Raw genomic sequence first — 16,772 nt, 5'->3', positions numbered from 1 at the left:
TGACCATCATTGACTCAAACGAATTGAAATTCTTACTATGTCCCACCGTGTCTGGGGATATTTCGTTCAGGTGGTGTAAAAGTATTTTGACAATCTCGGTACTCTGACGAGTATTTACAATATCGAATGTTCACTCAAGTACCTGGTAGTCGCTGGTGCTTAAGGGATGCCAGATGCCAGACGGGGTGAATAGAAGATATCATGATGGACTGCCACCGCTTCTGGACAACGATTGGAACGAAAACTATGCTAATGAAGAGAAATTTGAAGAAAGAACTGTCAATAGGTCCTCTCGGCTACCCGATCTCATCATTGAAGCTGCTTATTTGGGCGCTCCTTCCCAGTTTCAGTCTGTGGCAAACCGACGACCGTAGCGCCAAATTCAAATTCCGAACCCCACGGGCTTGATTGGCGCCCGTGGCCCCTGAGTACTTAGTGCCCACCTGACACCTCGGCTCCCCACACCTGCCTACCGTATTCGGCATGCAGTCACTCACGATCTCCGGGTATAGGAGGCGCGGATTTCCCCTGTCGTGCTTACTTCTAGACGAATGACCCCGAGTGTCGCCAATTGCGCAATTATGTTCGGGGGCGTTATCAAATATTCTTAAGTACGGGGTTCAGCAGCTCTTATATACCTGAGCAGTCTTCCTGTCGACGCGTTCTCCCTCTTCCTTCTTCCCATTCCCGACGGCACGGCACACTCGAAGCTATTTGCAAGATGGAGTTCCTACCCCAGCCAAATGTACCCCTACCGCATCTCCCGGACGACCTCACATTGCCACAATTTATCCTCGATGCAGAGCATCCCACCAAACCGAAGAGAAACGAGGACATTCCGTGGCTGATTGACGATGAAACGGGGAGACGACTGGGAGGCGCTGAAGTGAGTGGATCAGATCTAGGGCATTAGCGCAGGCACTCATCGCGGCGCCGTTACGTGCTTGAAGCTCAAGCGGCGTACCTTAGGCCTGTCTAACGCTCTTCATCTACGATATGGCATAGGTGAGTGTCAATCTTACATCGACGTTGGCACCAGCAATGACCATCTGCATCTAGGGAGAGATGACGTCGGTACGGTTCCCGCTGTTCCGTTCCAGCAGGAAGAACCTTCTAAACACAATCTCTAGTCCTCGTTTACAGTCGAAACCACACAGGTAACTTGAAATTCCCCTCCATCCGGATAAGGGATTTGAGAATGACCCTCTCTGTTCAGATTATCCCGTCGCTATTTGGGCCACCCAACAACTCGGAGGTGTCATCTCGTCAGTTTTCGATGCGACCTTTCTCTGCGAGTCTCATGACACTAAAGTGACTATTTCTCAGTGGGGCGAATCCAGACTTTTCCAAACAGGAGCTTGTATATCAAATTCAGGAGGCCAAGGCGCGACTTTTGATCGCACATCCCCAGTCATTCGACACTGCATTAGCAGCTGCTCGCGAAACTGGCATTCCTGACCAAAATGTCATCTTATTTGACGTTCCAGGCGTCCAGCCACCTTCGACGCGCCAAACCGTTGAAGGCCTTGTCCAGTATGGCCTCAGTCAGCCAATCTCGTTCACAGAGTTGAAGCTGCGTCCTGGAGAAGGCAAGACGAAATTGGCATTCCTCAGCTTTTCGTCCGGGACGACAGGAAGGCCTAAGGTATGCTTTCACCTGCTCGAAAAGGGGAACCAAGAATAACAGCGATTCGTGATTTAGGCGGTCGCAATTCAGCACCACTCCGTCATTGTGAACATCATACAGTGGGCTGTTCATAACAAAGTGAACGACGATTATGCCCCATGGTCAGAGCAGCGATTCCGTCCAGGCGATGTCGCTACTGCCGGTATGTAAAGTTCTCGCCTCCAAGGGCACTCAGTTTGACACTGTGGATTACAGTTCTACCTTTCTATCGTATGTTTCTTTTGTCGTCTTCAAGCTGAAATATCCCACTTACCTACGTCGCAGATATCTATGGCCTGGTCCTCAACGTAAGTGTCGCGTCTTGGTTGTATAGGGGCTAAATGTAACCGAGAGTCAACGCTAGTTGCATGCATTGTTACACGCAGGGGTACGTGAATGAAGCGTCCTTCTCAGTCCTTCTCAAACATAGGTCTCTCTCAGATGTCTGTCGTAGTGACGGCAAGATTCAACATCGACTCTATGATGAAATCCATTGCAAAGTACCGCATTACGCACCTATAGTAAGTTTGTCGGGTCATCGTCACTCCCGCCTTCCTGTCTCACAATTCGAGAAAAGCCTCGTACCTCCAATGGTCGTCCAATTTTGCAAGGTATACTGTCCACTGTCTTCCAATCACCCCTTGACTAAAAGATCTCTCCTCTTTCAACCTAGTATCCTGGAATCAACGAGTCTCCCATTCGGAAACAGATTCGCCTGGTATTCTGCGGCGCTGCACCCCTCACTCACGAGCTCAATGCTCAGATGTTCGAACTTTTCCCAAATGCCCAAATAGGCCAAGGGTATGGTATGACCGAAAGCGGTCCTCTGACGATGGCCTTCCCGATCTCGCAGAAACGTGGAGTACCTGGAAGTGCGTTCTTGGGTTTCATTCGCCTCTCCGTGGATACTGACCCGGGTGACTTTGCAGGTAGCGGGCATCTTCTTCCCGGAACTGTGGCTCGCGTAGTCAAATTTGATGGCACTCTCGCCGGGTACGACGAACCTGGAGAGCTCTGGATCAAGACCCCAGCGATTACGTTGGGATACGCCAACAATGAGGAAGCGTAGGTCACGACTCTGGTTATCCAGAGTTCCGACAGACTAATCAATCCATCTTTACCTCTTGAAGCACGAGGGAGACTTTCATTGACGGGTACGTCCGACGGTTATCTCCTTCTTATTTGTCATAACTGATTAGCGTCCCATAGATGGGTACGAACAGGAGACGAAGTCGTAATCGACAAGGCAGGCGAGGTTCGGGTTTTGGATAGGATCAAGGCGAGTTGCCACACCCCAGCTTGCAATATAATGTACTGACGCTGCCTGCAGGAAATCATGAAAGTCAGAGGTTTCCAAGTGGCTCCTGCCGAACTCGAAGGCTGCCTGCTGGAGCACCCAGATGTCTCTAATGCCTGCGTTGTCGGCATTCCAGATGATTACAGTGCGTACCAAACATTAAATAGAGGCAGAAGCACCCTAACTCGATTCCAAAAGGCGGAGAAGTCCCTCTGGCGTTTGTCGCACTGTCTCCGAGCGCAGCGACGAGGGCGAAAGACCCCATGGAAGCGGAGAGGATCAAGGCGTCTATCACCAAGGTAGAGTCCGTTCCATGGGCCAATGTCAAGGATAGCTCTGACCGCTTTTGATCAGCACGTAGCAGATCAGAAGGTCCACTACAAGCGACTCGCAGGCGGAGTCGAGTTCATCGCACAAATCCCTGTATCTCCCAGCGGCAAGCTGCTCCGTAGAGTCCTGCGAGACCAGGCGAAGACTCTGGCTGCTAATCGCTCGAAGCCAAACGGACGCACTGCGAAGCTTTAGGCAAGTTAGTTACCGAGCTTTACACCATACGCATACGCGGTACCAACTGTCGGAAATGTAGGAAACCTAACAGAGTGTAGATGTATTGACCAAGCAATTTAACCAAAGCTCCTTAGTATGCTAGCAATGTGTGAGCAGATTCTTCGAGTAGCGAACACGTTCTTTCAAGCAGGTATGCTGGTACCAGATGCTAACAAGCGCCCCGAAGAGAGTCAGTCTAGGCCCCGAGTCGGAAACAACCGTGACGGCGCCCCAGGAAAAGTGCAACTAAGCGTCCATGTTGAGTACTACATGAGAAATCCACAAAGGCACGAGTATCGTAAAGCGACAAACCAAGGAACAGTACTTACTCCAGTAGAAAGAGAACAACGGAGGCGAACGAAAGCAAGCAAACACAGCGTAGAGCGCCGAGTAAATAAGAAAGCGAAAACACGACAACAGGGGGTTTGATAAATAAAACGCGAAAGCGATGTCCATCATCTGAGTCGAGGTATTGACTCTCGATCTAAGAACCGTTGGAAGACGAAAGGAAGGATAAATAAGCCCATGTCAAACGTTCAAACCAGATACTGGGGCTCGAACACCGGAAGGGAATCCGAAGAGCCAATAGTAGGAGTATCGAACGCTTGGGGTTCTTCATCCATGGCGAAAAAACCAAGCTGCCCTGGACGTGGGCCTTGCTCGTTCGGGGCAGTATAGTAATCTACCGACCAGGCCGAGGGTGCGCTGTGGCTCGGGTTCAGGTCTACGGCATCACTTTCTCCGCCGTAGTCCGTGAATGCAGATGAACTACCGGTGGTACCAGGATCGAGCATCGTACAATCATCGGAGAACGTGTTGGAGATGGAGGAATCGAGGAAGGGGCCACTGTCGATCCGTCCTACATGCGGATCCCAAGCATTCTGTTCGATAATGGGTTCTCCAGGGAAATGAAGTCCATGAAGACCGTTCTGCTGTCCGAATACAGGTCCACCGAAATTGGGAGGTTGATAACCAATGAAAAGAGGGATTAAATTGTGTTGACCATCTTCGAGTGGCATCGTGGCGCCAGCAAACGATTGGAAGGGACCATAGTCAGGATGCGCAAAGCCTTGAATACCGTCATGTTGAGATATTGTGAACTGATCAATGAGTCGTGCATCTGTTCCATCTGCGCTCCATTCCGAGTCAGGGAGCGGCAGGCACTCCTGGTGGGTACCAGGAGTTTCCTCCATCGCAGGTGCGTGTGCGAGGTTCCAGAGTGGGTAAGTCGAAGGACGAGCGAATGTACCGTCTTGCCCCAATTGGGTGACTCCTTGGGTAGGATAGGTGGGATCGAAAGGTTGTTGAAGTGTTTCCCCCATGCCTGGACTTCCAAGTTGGTTGCCGAAAGCCGACTCGCGGCCAAACGGTGCGGGATTTCCAAGGAGGGGATCGAACATGAGAGGTTGCGATTGTTGGCGCTGACCCGCTGGCAGAGGGTTGTACGATGTGATCCAAATATTCTGATCCAAAGAGCGCACACTTGATTCCAGAGGCGCATCGTCAAACGGAGGGGGTTGAGTGTCGGCGAATACCAGTGGGTGTGACGAAAAGTCTTGAGCTGCTGTCCAAGCGGCTTGGGGGTCTGGGTCGAGACACGCATCCAAGTTGCCGCTAATGCTCGAACCTGGACGGGAGCCTGATGTTATATTGCTGTCGCCGGGGTTCCCTAGTTTGGGATCCACGGGGATAATGACGATCCTTAGCTTGGGTTCCTGGAGTGCAAGCTTTTCCGGATCTGTGATGTCTGGCCCCAAATGAACGCCGCGTCCAGTCTCTTGCACCCCGGCGGACTTCGACGGACCGCCGGGAGGATTGACCAAGGAAGGCGTAAATTGATGGGTTGCCAAATCTGAATGTCCTTGTTGTTCGCAGAGAATTGATCCCGAGGCTGAAGGGAAGCTGTGACGCCCATCAGTCTGACCTTGAGTGGGTACAGAGCAAGCCTGCGGGACAAGGGCATCGTCCAAAAGAGGACAAGGAACAAGAGTTTCTGTCCGTGAAATAAAAGGAGTGATGTCGAGAGCTGAAAGAATGTTAACTGATCCATCTCCTTCAACAAAGCTCTCTCTCTCACCTTGGTCCGAGGCGTTGGTGGGCGTGCTGGGTCTGCTCGCCGTGCTCCCGCGACTAAGAGGACGTTCGCCCGCGTATCGAAGCCGAGGAGAAATCGATCGGGAAGTGCGCGCCCTTCGAACGGGGCCGGTTTGTCGACCACTGAGAACCAGTACAGCCGATGACTTGTGCAATGCTGGGTTGACGACGCGACGACCATCCTTGCTGGACTTTCCGGGGTTTTGGCGATGCCAAACATGGACCATGGATTCGACAGAGTTGTGCGAAGGGGCTGGACTCGGTTGGCGGTGGACAGGTTGGCGACGACCGGAGGACAGCGATGAAGACGAGGGAGAAGCCCTTTGCGGCCCCAACTTCCACACAGATTGTTTACCCGGGTTGAGGCTTGTGTCGCTCGAAGCTTCAAGCTCGCCAGGGAAGTTCTTTCGAATTTCAGCCGCACATTTCGTGAAGGCGTGCTTCACTTCAACTGGGCCTGTCCTCCAGAGATCAACCGCATTATCCGTAATCTGGGCTGCGTCGACGTGTTTTTTGAATTCAGCGCGAAACAAGGTGTCCGATCTGATTTGTCGAGGGGAGGAGAAGGAGTCGTATACAAAGTTCAAGGGCAGCTCTCGCGCAGCTTGCGCGAGTGCATCCCAGACCCTCTGCATGCTGTCGAATATCTGTTGAACGGTTCTGGCTCTCTTCTGAGTTCGTTCGGTTGGCTGAGAAGGAGGGTTGGATCGAAGGCACGAGGTCAATCAAAAACGGCGGGCTGACTTTCCCATGCGCCTATTGGACCGACTCTCTCCCGAGTCCCGGAGGGCTTCTGACAGGTGTGAACAGCCACGGCAAGGTAAGCTGTAAAGAGGTCGGCCCAGGGCGCCCTGAGCGCTATCGAGGACACCATGAAAATGCACACAGGAGAAGAACCTTTATGGCATGGTCGTCAGGGTGAGATGAGAGCTGCTCTGCGAGGACAATAAGCGTCGGGCACAGCAAGGGGAGTGTGCCAACACACCTCAGGACGCGGTGAAAGAAACCCAGTAAGCAGGCTCGTTGGGGGAGGATGTTGACCCCCCTGGCGACGAACCTCGCTGAAGGCAGTGCTACAATCGGCGGAGTCAACTATGCACGTTCATTTGTCGAGACCTAGGATAAACGGGCCATGTTTAATGCATATATTCTGCAGAGACGATACGTCGGTATCAGCCACCAATAGGCAACGGAGAACAAAATGAAACGTACCATAAATTTGCCACTCCGAAAGAATGACAGTAGTAGGCATCGGATGGGCCACCTAGAATTCCTGGTTTCTGTTAGGCGAGGAAGAACGATTACCGGCAGCGAGGTCCAAAGACAAAAGAACAAGGTTGTCAAGGACGTCAAGCAGTCCTATTGGGACATTCTCGACTAAAAACCAGCAGGAACGAGCTTGGGATATCGTCCGACTGTTAAGGTTCTGGATCACCATTATCAGGCCCCGCTCTGGGTGGTTTCCAGTCTCGTAGGTGGGATGACGAGCGCGGGAAGGAAGTCGAATCGATGCCAGCGACGGTTCGGACGATTCTCTGGTCCCTTGCGTGTCTCCCGGCTCAAAGAGCACAGGTATCCTCTGGGGCTTCGAGACGTCCTACATTCATTGAGAATTGAGGGGATATTGACGGTAGACCCAGTCAAATGGCGAAAACAAGCGATCAACGAAGAACAATGGGGATGTGAACCTTGTTTGGTATAACCTTTGAAACCAAATAAATCATTCGCAGTAATATTGCCGACCAACTGCCGACAGAACCTTGTACATAGAACTCTCAGTAGATACTACTTGTGTCTGAAGGCTTTCGATTAGCAGACGCGTAGCCCTCTTCCTTGTCATCGACCTATTGTGTCTGTTTGAAGATTAGGAGACGCTTTGAAGTCGAATTCTGGTGTTCCGAATATCAGATCCAAGTCAGTGGCAAGGAGCTTGAAAGTACGCACCTGTACTTATCTGCTCACAGATAGTATTCACGTTGTTGAGCTGTGCAGCGCGAAGGGCGCTTGACCCACGATAACAGGCGTCGACACGGACATTGTCGAACCGAATTAATTGGGAGTCCATCCACAGTATTAAGCGTGGGTAAGCATTGCTAAATCCGAGCCAATGCCGACTGCGCCACCTTCCTTGTTGTCCAACGACGACCACTCCGCAACCACCAACGACTGCACGCCCGTCGAGCTCGACAGCCTTCCATCATGAGCTTCCAAGATATTGAGGCTGGTAATGGCCTTCCCAATCGCTCAACAGCGAGAAATGCACCACAATCCAGCGAAGATGCAGAATTCCAGAAACTCCAGTCGTCATTGTCACTCCAGGTGTTCAAGATGAATGCGAACGTTCAGGGCATCCTGAAATACGTTGACCAGCTTGGGACTCCTAAAGACAATGCAACTCTCAGGAAAACGCTGTAAGTTACACCAGAGCATACCCTAGTACTAACTGACCGCGGTGGTGACCTACCCCAGACATGACCTCACGGAATCGACACGCGCAATGGCGAAACGGAGTTCAGAAGACCTGAAACGCCTTTCAGCACTACAATCGGGGCTGGTATGCTCAATGCGCTCTACGACGTGTACCCGCTAAGGCTCAATCCGGCACTGCATATATAGCCTCACCAGAAGACTGCGCTCCAAAAGACCTCCCATGACCTCCAAATGTCTTTAGTCGCGTTCCAGCGGGCACAGCAAGTCAGTGCAGAACGGCAGAGGACTGTTGTACAGGGAGTGAGACTGGCAGTGGAGGACGATTCGTCGACGTGAGTTCCGTATTTCGTCGTTTCGAGATCGCTATGGGGAAACCCGGTTCTCGGCCGGTCTATTCGCCTCGGCCTGGTGCAGGCTGCTGGGCGGAGCGCCGGAACTTCTCCAAGCGCTTGCGACAAATGAAACAGGTCCCTGTTGAGCGCCATTATTAACTTTGTTATAACAGGCGAGATGAACCCGAACCCTCTTCTCAAACTCAGCGGCAGGCACAGATACTACAAGCCCAATTGTCGCCCCATGAACTCGCCTACCAGGAATCTCTCATTCAGGAACGCGAAGAGGAAATCCGAGAAATAGAAACTGGTATTCACGAACTGGCGGAGATTTTCCACGACTTGGGCACGCTTGTCAACCAGCAGGGTGGAATGCTTGGTGAGTAGATTTCAGATGGCAAAAAGACGATTGGGGGCTCATCCTGTGCTTTAGACAACATTGAGATGAACATTTCGTCAGTCGCTGCTGACACGGGGGCAGCTTCTGAAGAATTGAGGACGGCACATGAATATCAAAGAAGGGCAGGGCGGCGTGCTGCATGCTTGTTGCTAATTCTTTCGGTAGTGGTTGCAGTTGTATTGCTTGCGGTACGTCCACCAATTTGCATTTTTGAGGTTTCAACTAAGGTGATCATTCTCTAGATCTTATCATGATCATCGCGGCGATATATTGGATACCGGGATACCCCTTGCGTTCCTTGACCTTTATGCCCCATGACTTTGCCGTCGCCCCCTCCCTGTCATTACAGTTCGGCACGCCGATAGCCATTAGTAGAACTCTTATTTCCTTACTTTCTCTCCGCTGTCTTCGGAGGAATGTATTCTTGGTGGGCCCACCCTTCACCTTTTCCCTGGCGCCTGACTGACCTTCAGAGTACAGGACACTCATTTCGACACGACATTCATGGCATATGTATTTCTATTTTATTGTATCTACCTGGAGTTCCTCTATGGTTTTTCGACCCCGCTGCAACCCTGCTGTCGCAAGCTCTTCCCTTGCATTTGTAAGACTAGCCATCTGCAACACATCCTCAGGCCACAGGTGAGATGATACCTCGACATCTCTCTTCCTATTTGACTGCTGTCTGCTTGGCCTTGTATCGTTTCTCAGGAGCCCGTTGGGAATGAAGAAACAGAGACTGTCCAAAGAAAAGAAAATGACGACATCAGTTAAGATCCTCGCCGAGGTCGGTATAGCATCCGTGTTGACCGGCATACACAGAGAAAAAGTGGCAACTGGAACCAGACTCTGCGTGGGGGGACTTTCGTCTCCGAGTCAACTCTGGGCCGTGAGCTGCCGTGGGCTGCCGCTGGGAGACGACTTCAAGGAATAGGAGGACGATGCGGGCAGGTGGCGAGCCATCGTCTTCCTTCATAGAACAAACATTGCGCAACCACAACCGACTGAGCAGGACCAGTTGGTGCACCTTCGATCCGTGTCTGTCGCCCGGCTGTGGAGCTGAAGGGCGGTGAACAGAGGGCGCTCCCCACGCGGGGTGGTGCATAAACTGTCCCTGACTCCTGTGGCAAAGTGGACAACATGGCGCGCATTCAATCCTCGATTTTGCAACGGCACTTTGACTTCTCATTCCGTCCTTGCCTTCCGATCATTGTTCACCCGTCCAATTCTATGGCTTTCCTGTTAAGTCTTGATTTAACCCCACCACCGGCTGCATATAAGGCTTTCCTCGACAGTCTGGATCGTCAATTCCGTTCCCCTCCCCCCGCTCTCTCCGACTTCTCCCAGTCGCGAGGTGATGGTGTTCGGCCTTTAGAGTCGGTTGTTGAAGGACAACAAACTTCTCTCGAAGGACACCAGTGCACAGATACCCTTGAACGGCCAAGTTCATCTCATATCAAACGCCCAGAAGAGGCCTGCCTGATTAACAGCATGTCTCAGAATATACCCTCTATCATCGAGGATGTCGCTCAGCAGTGAGTCTGGTTCTACCTGACGCTTCGTGCGAAGCATCTCTTATAGTAGGGTGCTTACTGACGTATACTCAGGCTTCGTACCAACGTCAGTCCACTATTCCCTTGAGCGTGAAGCATACGCTCTATAGTCGAAGTCCTAACCCCCGCAATTTGACCGTGGCGCAGTACATGGGCTTTGCGAGCTTCACCCTTCTCGTCTGGGACCACATCGACACTTTCGCCGACGAGGTGGGTGATACTTCCTTGGTCTAATATCTTGCGCAGTTCTCATTCTTTGTCTCGGGTCTTCTAGGTCGAGTACGTCTGGAAAGGAACCAAAGGACCAAGTACGGGTCTTGCCATACTGTTCCCAAGCAGCGACTGACCATGACGAATGCTTTTTCCGTTGTAGTTGTCTACCTCTTTCTCGTGGTATGTGGATCTCGCTCGCGTCGGAACCCTATTGTCACGCTAACGAGTCGCATCAAAGAATCGTTATTTGACCCCATTAGGCTTCATTGTTAACCTATATGGTATGGCATCCTGGACAGCCTAAAACCTACACGTTCAACTCTGAAGGTTTGGTCCTTTACAGCCTATCTCTCTCCTGTATGGACGCCCGAAGTGAGTTCAGCGTGTAACTCCCCTGCCTCTCCCAACTGACTTTTACTCTAGATGTAGGTTCTCCAGCTCGGTGATGCGCACCTCCCCTCATCTGAGTTAATCGACTTGTAGTTGTGATCGCTTCATCCGCTTCGAGGGCGCGATGACTGTCATTGGAATAAACATAGTCGGTGAGTCCGAGGACCCAGTCGGAGGGATATTCCCTTCAGTACACATAGCTGATACGCGTGTCTTGTTCGGCGATATAGCCATAATGATGTTCATCCGCATCAATGCCCTATATCACGGTAATCGACCTGTGCTTATCACAGTGTTCGTCGTTCTGTGCGTAGAATTCGGCGTGAATGCTTGGCTCCTTACCCATGGTCAACGTATGTCTTTCCCTTTGCACCCCTTTCGACGATGGCTTCTGACGCTTCTGGGTGCCGTGTAGGCGTGCATCATAATCCGGCTTCTGGGATAGTGGGTACGTCGTGACTCTCCTGAAGTAAGTCAGGCCGAAGCTGACAATGCCATGGACAGCGTGTACTATGATCTTCTCGCCATCGGTGTAAGGCGCCCTTCACCATTGGCTACGACGAGAGACTGACTGTATTATTAGACCCGGATGGCTAGCTGCATCATCGGCGTGGCTCCCTCTCCTGTACGACACGATGGTCCTGGTCTTGACCCTCTACCGGACCTTGCCATCCCTCAAGGACCGAGGTGCATCCTTCGTTATGAAGCGATTGTTCCAGGACGGTCTTATATACTATACGTGAGTGCTAGCCTTCTAGTTGCCTCTACATTCGTCTTTTGTCTCTGCAAGTTCAGGCTGATAACATGTTGCTACCCGTGGATATAGCGCAATCTTCGCGGTCACACTCGTTTTGACATTAATGATCATATTCGCTCCTCCTGGATTGCAGAATATCACCGCTCAGTACGTAGTCTCTGTGACTCCTTATTGAGTATCCGTACTGAATATTCGTTTAACATAGACTGGAGTTGCTGTAAGCCCATTTCTTGATTCAGGTTCTCTTGCATGGCTGATAGAAACTCGACTTCGGTCTCTTTCTTGCTCTTTAGATTGACTGTAAGTGCTCAACGCCCTCGTTATTATTATTTCCAGCCTTCTGATAGACGTGTCTAACAAAAAATAGGTAGCAATGATGTCCCGTATAACCATCAACCTCAAGAAATCGGCTCATAAAGTTCACGACTCGTCCGTTCGACCCGAGATGCCCACAATGTTCGGACAGAAATCGCGAAGCGAGACCAACAGCGGCATTCACGTCGTGGCTCCCAGGTTCAGCCGGCCAGCTCGATTCAACTTGAAATCTCATACCGACAGTGCATGGGAGATCGACGAAACGGAGGGGCAACCAGGAAGTTTTCCGATGATCAGGCTGCAGAATCCCACTCCGAAGTCAAATCTGAATACTGGGGCTGTGGAGATACAGACGTACGAGTCGCTTGAGGATCCGTATCCTGTTGTGAAAGGAGACGGAAGGGATTGAACTGGTTAGTAATGTGCAACCGGCGGTTTCTCGACTACTTTACACGTACGATACCCATACGTTTTTAAATTTTGGTATCTCGTATAATACGATGACAGGGTTTTGGATCGAATTGAAGTGGTCAATGTCCTGTGTGGACTCAGGTCCTATCCTCATTGTGTCCGACGGCGGCCGCATGAAATGAGACCTGAAGGCTGAGGGGCATCACGGAGAGCTGCGCTGTGTGGTTGGGGAAAGATTGCTGTCCCGGGTTTTGCGAGCAGAACTCGATCCTTCCTGGACCTTGCGAATTGTCGCTTTTGACTTTCACGGTTTGGAGAGGTCGTCGAGGTTCGTCGACACAATTGTCGAGCGGCCGATCCACGGACACAATCCACCGCGCCCATCTGTTTGGTTTGAGGGATTCGACCAAACACTCATATTAGTGCCGTCTGAGGCCGTCTCGTTCTCATCGTGAACACTGAATATCCACAGCCAGGCTCTGTTGGACCTGAAAACCAAATCAGCACGAGGATTTATCGTCGTCCATCTCTTTGTTCGCTACGTCTTCTATGATCCACTAGCTGTTTGGTGGGCGTTTTCTTTGATTATCAGGCCTCAGGACCTGACGGTCTTCAAGTTTCGTTTGTTGGACGCACGTCTCGACCTCCTCGGTTCCTCCTGCAAGGGTTACGAGGAAAACCGCTCTGCCAATGTGGCCGCTCTGTGTTCGACCACCGTCATTCGTTTCTGGGAGGTGACGTAGCGCCCGCGTACCATGAGCCATAGTTATCGTACAAGGGCAGGTTTCGATTCGACTTTCAGGTTAGCGGACCTCTGGCGCGTACAGAAGTTTATATCAATGACGACACTGGATCCTCCGCCAGGGGTGTCAGCTATGTATAACGATTGACCGGCGTTCGCAGGGATAGCCTCGCGAAGCAAAGCATTCTGCATGAGCTACGATCTCTGGACCTTGCACTGTTGTGGGGATGTGTATCCATGCAATGAGAAGGACATGGGCATTGCAGGGGCATGGTGAGCTATCACCTTCCTTCAGAACACGAACATCGGACATTCACAACCGACTTAGCCCTTCCGATCAGTGCATGTCGCGCAGCTGTATTTAACCTTGAGCGCGTGGCGCAACATAGGCTGTACTTCCCTTGTGGTGCTGTAACCGCAACAGACCGTGGCCCTCTTAGCGACATCATCAAATGGAGACCCAGACTTGATGAACCAACGATCGTGAGTTTGTTGTTTCCCAGTGGCTTCGGTTGATGTGTTAAGCTGGCACGTTTGCTTCTCGTCACATTCTAGTCTCTTCCGAGCAACGTACAGCAGACGCCCACTCGTATTGCCTTGGAAGTCTTAATATAACCATCGTTCGCTGCATATAAGACCTGCCTCGGAACTGCCCAAGTCGTCCCCCTGATCTACTGCCCGTCCAGTTTCCTCTTGTCTCCACCCAGCCGCGAATCAATGGCGGGAATCTTCTAGAGTCAATTGTCGGAGTCCTGCGCTGTTTCTCAGCACGATACCCGTCGAACGACCCTAGGCTTCGGAAGAAACTACCCTGTTACAGCTCAAGATGGCGCAGGAGATACCCACCGTCATAGAAGACATCTCTCAACAGTATGACTGCTTCCATCTGTCGCTTCATAAGAAGTAAATCTTAAAACACAGAGCTCACTGATATGTGCCAGGTTTCGGACCAACGTCAGTCTCTTTGCCCTCTTTTGGCAGTCGCAGTCATGCGACCTCGAACCGGAATGCTAATCGGGCTCGTTCTCAACGCAATGTAGTACATGGGGTTCGCGAGCTTCACCATGTTAGTTTGGGACCACATTGACACATTCGCCGATGAAGTGAGTGACATCGCTTAAACCAGATGTCGTCTACAAATTTCAATTTCCTTTGCTTTGGTTTTGAAAAAAAAACCTAGGTCGAGTTCATTTGGAAAGGAAAGAAAGGAGCAAGTACGGGTCAATCGTCTTTTCCGCCGGAATAGGGACTGACCTCGGGGATCTGTTCATTGCACTGGCCAGTTGTCTGGCTCTTCCTCCTGGTATGTTAATTTCGCTCGGCTCGGAAACCTAACATCGCGCTGATACATCGCATCAAAGAATCGTTATTTGACGCCGTTAGGCTTCATGGTTAACCTATACGGTACGGTGAATCGTATGTATCACAGGCTCCACGGTCTAAAGCAATGATGCTTTGCAGCCTATCTCTCTCCCGTATGGACACCCGAAGTGAGTCGAGTCATTTGTCGGCTCCCCTGACCATATGTTTACGATTTTGTAGGTGTAAGTCCTCGGGACTGCGAACCACTCTATTCAATTTCACCAAAACTATCCCAGCTGCGATCGGTTCATTCGTTTTGAGGGTGCGATGACCGTCATTGGGATTAACGTCGTCGGTGAGTCCAAGGGCCCCCGACGCTCGCTCGGGATGGCGATTTTTCGGTTACTGATTCAAAGCGACGCGTTTGACGCTATAGCGATAATGATGTTCATTCGCATCCATGCCCTGTATCATCGGAATATACCAGTATTGGTCAGTGTATTTGTGGTATTGTGCGTGGAATTCGGCGTGAATGCGTGGTTGCTCACCCATGGTCAACGTATGGATTTCCCTTTGCTCCGTTTCCAGTAATGTATTCTGACATTCACGCTCGTCAGGGGTACATCACAATCCGGCCTCTGGTGTAGTCGGTATGTGGTTTCTACATACATCATAGTTTGCCGGAGAGCTGACTCCTCCATGACTAGCATGCACCATGATTTTCTCGCCGACAGTGTGAGTCGAGTCAGTTCCCAACCCACTCGCTTCCAATATTCTGACCGGGATGATCAGTCCGGGATGGTTAGCTGCTGCCTCTGCTTGGCTTCCCCTTCTATACGACACGATCGTCCTGGGTCTGACCCTCTTCCGTACCCTACCTTCTCTCAAGAATCGCAGAACGTCATACATCATGAAGCGGTTGTTCCAAGACGGTCTCGTCTACTATACGTGAGTACTTGTCATCCCTTTTACCTGTATTCGACCAGTTTGGTTTATTGAGAGTCTACATATCAACTGCGCGACGCGATGCTAATGAATTCCGTCATGTACCCCGTGTACTCGTGGGCACCAAAAGTGATGGCACCCTGTCACTGACAACTCGTTAAAGACCTTTCTCAGCAATGCAGAAAGATTTCACCAAATCGCTTGAGGTATAAATTTAGGCTGTATGTACCTATCATATTAAGGAGTTTGAGCTGGAATGACTCCGAACTGAAAGTGCAAGAGGAAAATTATATCGAAAATATACATTTGAGGCCAATGTGGATCTCGGCGAGCATTGTCTCTATTAGGTTCATCTTTGGGTAGATTATACAAGGCTGAGAACACACTCTTTATGCAAAGTTTGCAAGGAATACGTGCAGTAGGTACTGGCTTATCGAGGCTACAATGTTGCGATTTTGGCAGAGAAATCGTGAGAGTGCCATCACTTTTGGTGCCCACGAGTATAGCGCTATTTTTGCAGTGACCCTCGTTTTGACATTGATGATCATCTTTGCTCCACCTGGGTTACAGAACATCACCGCCCAGTATGTGGTCTATTTTTATATCTTGCAGGGTAGTCGTTACTGACCTATGTTTGACTCTGCTGTTTCATTTGCTTGACGTAGGTTGGAGTTGCTGTAGGTTGACTTCTTGAATCGAGTTCTTCGGGTGACTGATGCAAACTTGATTTCGACTTCTTGTTCTTCAGTTTAACGGTAAGTCCTTAGCGCTCTCATTACTACCATCTCCCATCCCTAATTGCTTGTCTTGAACACTGGGAACAGGTAGCAATGATGTCGCGTATAACAATCAACCTCAAGAAATCTGTCCACAAAGTAAACGACACAGAAGTCCGACCCGAGATGCCGAGCATGTTCACACAAAAGACGCGGCTCGAAGTCAGCGGGGACGTCCATATCGTCGCTCCAGGATTCAACCAACCAGGTCGATCTCGATCAAAGCCCCACTGTCATACCGATACGATACAGAGCTCATGGGAGGGCGACGTCGAAGATGAGGAAGGGCATACGGGGAGTTTTCCGATGATTAGAATTCAGAATCCGAATTCGAGGTTGAGTACGATTGATGAGTCGTTGAGGAGCACCTCGGCGTATTACAGGAAGGGGAGACTGGATAGTAGCGTTGGAGGAGTTGTGGAAATTCAGACGTACGAGTCGTTCAAGGAGGATCCGTATCCTGCCAGGAAAGGAAGCGGAGAGGATGTATCGGGCAGAAGGCAATCAAAGTGAATAGAGCATGATGGGTGTTATTTGGGTCTAATGCATGCTAATATACGCTACGTGTATTTATCGTACTCGAAATATTGGATATGAGCAATC

At 50.7% G+C, this 16,772-nt stretch overlaps 5 protein-coding genes across 5 annotated transcripts; 4 read left to right on the top strand and 1 right to left on the bottom strand.

The window, feature by feature from the left end:
* Nucleotides 1-721: 721 nt before the first annotated feature.
* Nucleotides 722-3,488, top strand: CC1G_05018 (phenylacetyl-CoA ligase; the record flags this gene model as incomplete). Its single annotated transcript, XM_001835973.1, has 19 exons — nt 722-886; nt 951-1,005; nt 1,060-1,074; nt 1,131-1,157; nt 1,217-1,265; nt 1,327-1,645; nt 1,703-1,829; nt 1,883-1,897; nt 1,952-1,974; nt 2,031-2,054; nt 2,108-2,187; nt 2,244-2,277; nt 2,340-2,538; nt 2,596-2,731; nt 2,797-2,820; nt 2,876-2,921; nt 2,997-3,108; nt 3,162-3,262; nt 3,318-3,488. The coding sequence occupies 19 exons, from the start codon at nt 722-724 to the stop codon at nt 3,486-3,488; spliced, it is 1,722 nt and encodes a 573-aa protein (XP_001836025.1).
* A 557-nt stretch (nt 3,489-4,045) lies between these two features.
* CC1G_05017 (hypothetical protein) lies at nt 4,046-6,238 on the bottom strand (the record flags this gene model as incomplete). The annotated part of the gene is made up of 2 exons (XM_001835972.2): nt 4,046-5,535; nt 5,587-6,238. The coding sequence occupies 2 exons, from the start codon at nt 6,236-6,238 to the stop codon at nt 4,046-4,048; spliced, it is 2,142 nt and encodes a 713-aa protein (XP_001836024.2).
* A 1,524-nt stretch (nt 6,239-7,762) lies between these two features.
* On the top strand, nt 7,763-9,066 carry CC1G_05016 (hypothetical protein). Its single transcript, XM_001835971.2, has 6 exons — nt 7,763-8,014; nt 8,073-8,157; nt 8,220-8,365; nt 8,539-8,744; nt 8,799-8,953; nt 9,008-9,066. Exons 1-6 carry the CDS (start codon nt 7,803-7,805, stop codon nt 9,017-9,019), a joined length of 816 nt encoding a protein of 271 aa, XP_001836023.1. The 5' UTR covers nt 7,763-7,802; the 3' UTR covers nt 9,020-9,066.
* Nucleotides 9,067-10,287: 1,221 nt separating this feature from the next.
* CC1G_15046 (hypothetical protein) lies at nt 10,288-12,402 on the top strand (the record flags this gene model as incomplete). Its single annotated transcript, XM_002910666.1, has 15 exons — nt 10,288-10,300; nt 10,350-10,528; nt 10,593-10,626; nt 10,692-10,711; nt 10,792-10,903; nt 10,955-10,973; nt 11,015-11,073; nt 11,122-11,274; nt 11,337-11,369; nt 11,426-11,453; nt 11,505-11,660; nt 11,748-11,825; nt 11,884-11,895; nt 11,972-11,978; nt 12,046-12,402. The coding sequence occupies 15 exons, from the start codon at nt 10,288-10,290 to the stop codon at nt 12,400-12,402; spliced, it is 1,260 nt and encodes a 419-aa protein (XP_002910712.1).
* A 2,487-nt stretch (nt 12,403-14,889) lies between these two features.
* CC1G_05012 (hypothetical protein) lies at nt 14,890-16,682 on the top strand (the record flags this gene model as incomplete). Its single annotated transcript, XM_001835967.2, has 6 exons — nt 14,890-15,007; nt 15,066-15,098; nt 15,156-15,183; nt 15,241-15,396; nt 16,142-16,148; nt 16,218-16,682. The coding sequence occupies 6 exons, from the start codon at nt 14,890-14,892 to the stop codon at nt 16,680-16,682; spliced, it is 807 nt and encodes a 268-aa protein (XP_001836019.2).
* Nucleotides 16,683-16,772: the final 90 nt, after the last annotated feature.

This window comes from Coprinopsis cinerea (genome assembly GCF_000182895.1).
Source record: "Coprinopsis cinerea okayama7#130 chromosome 8 map unlocalized cont3.8, whole genome shotgun sequence".
Lineage (NCBI taxonomy): Eukaryota > Fungi > Basidiomycota > Agaricomycetes > Agaricales > Psathyrellaceae > Coprinopsis > Coprinopsis cinerea.
Note: the sequence above shows the minus strand (reverse complement) of the source record. Positions and strands in the feature narration are given on the sequence as shown.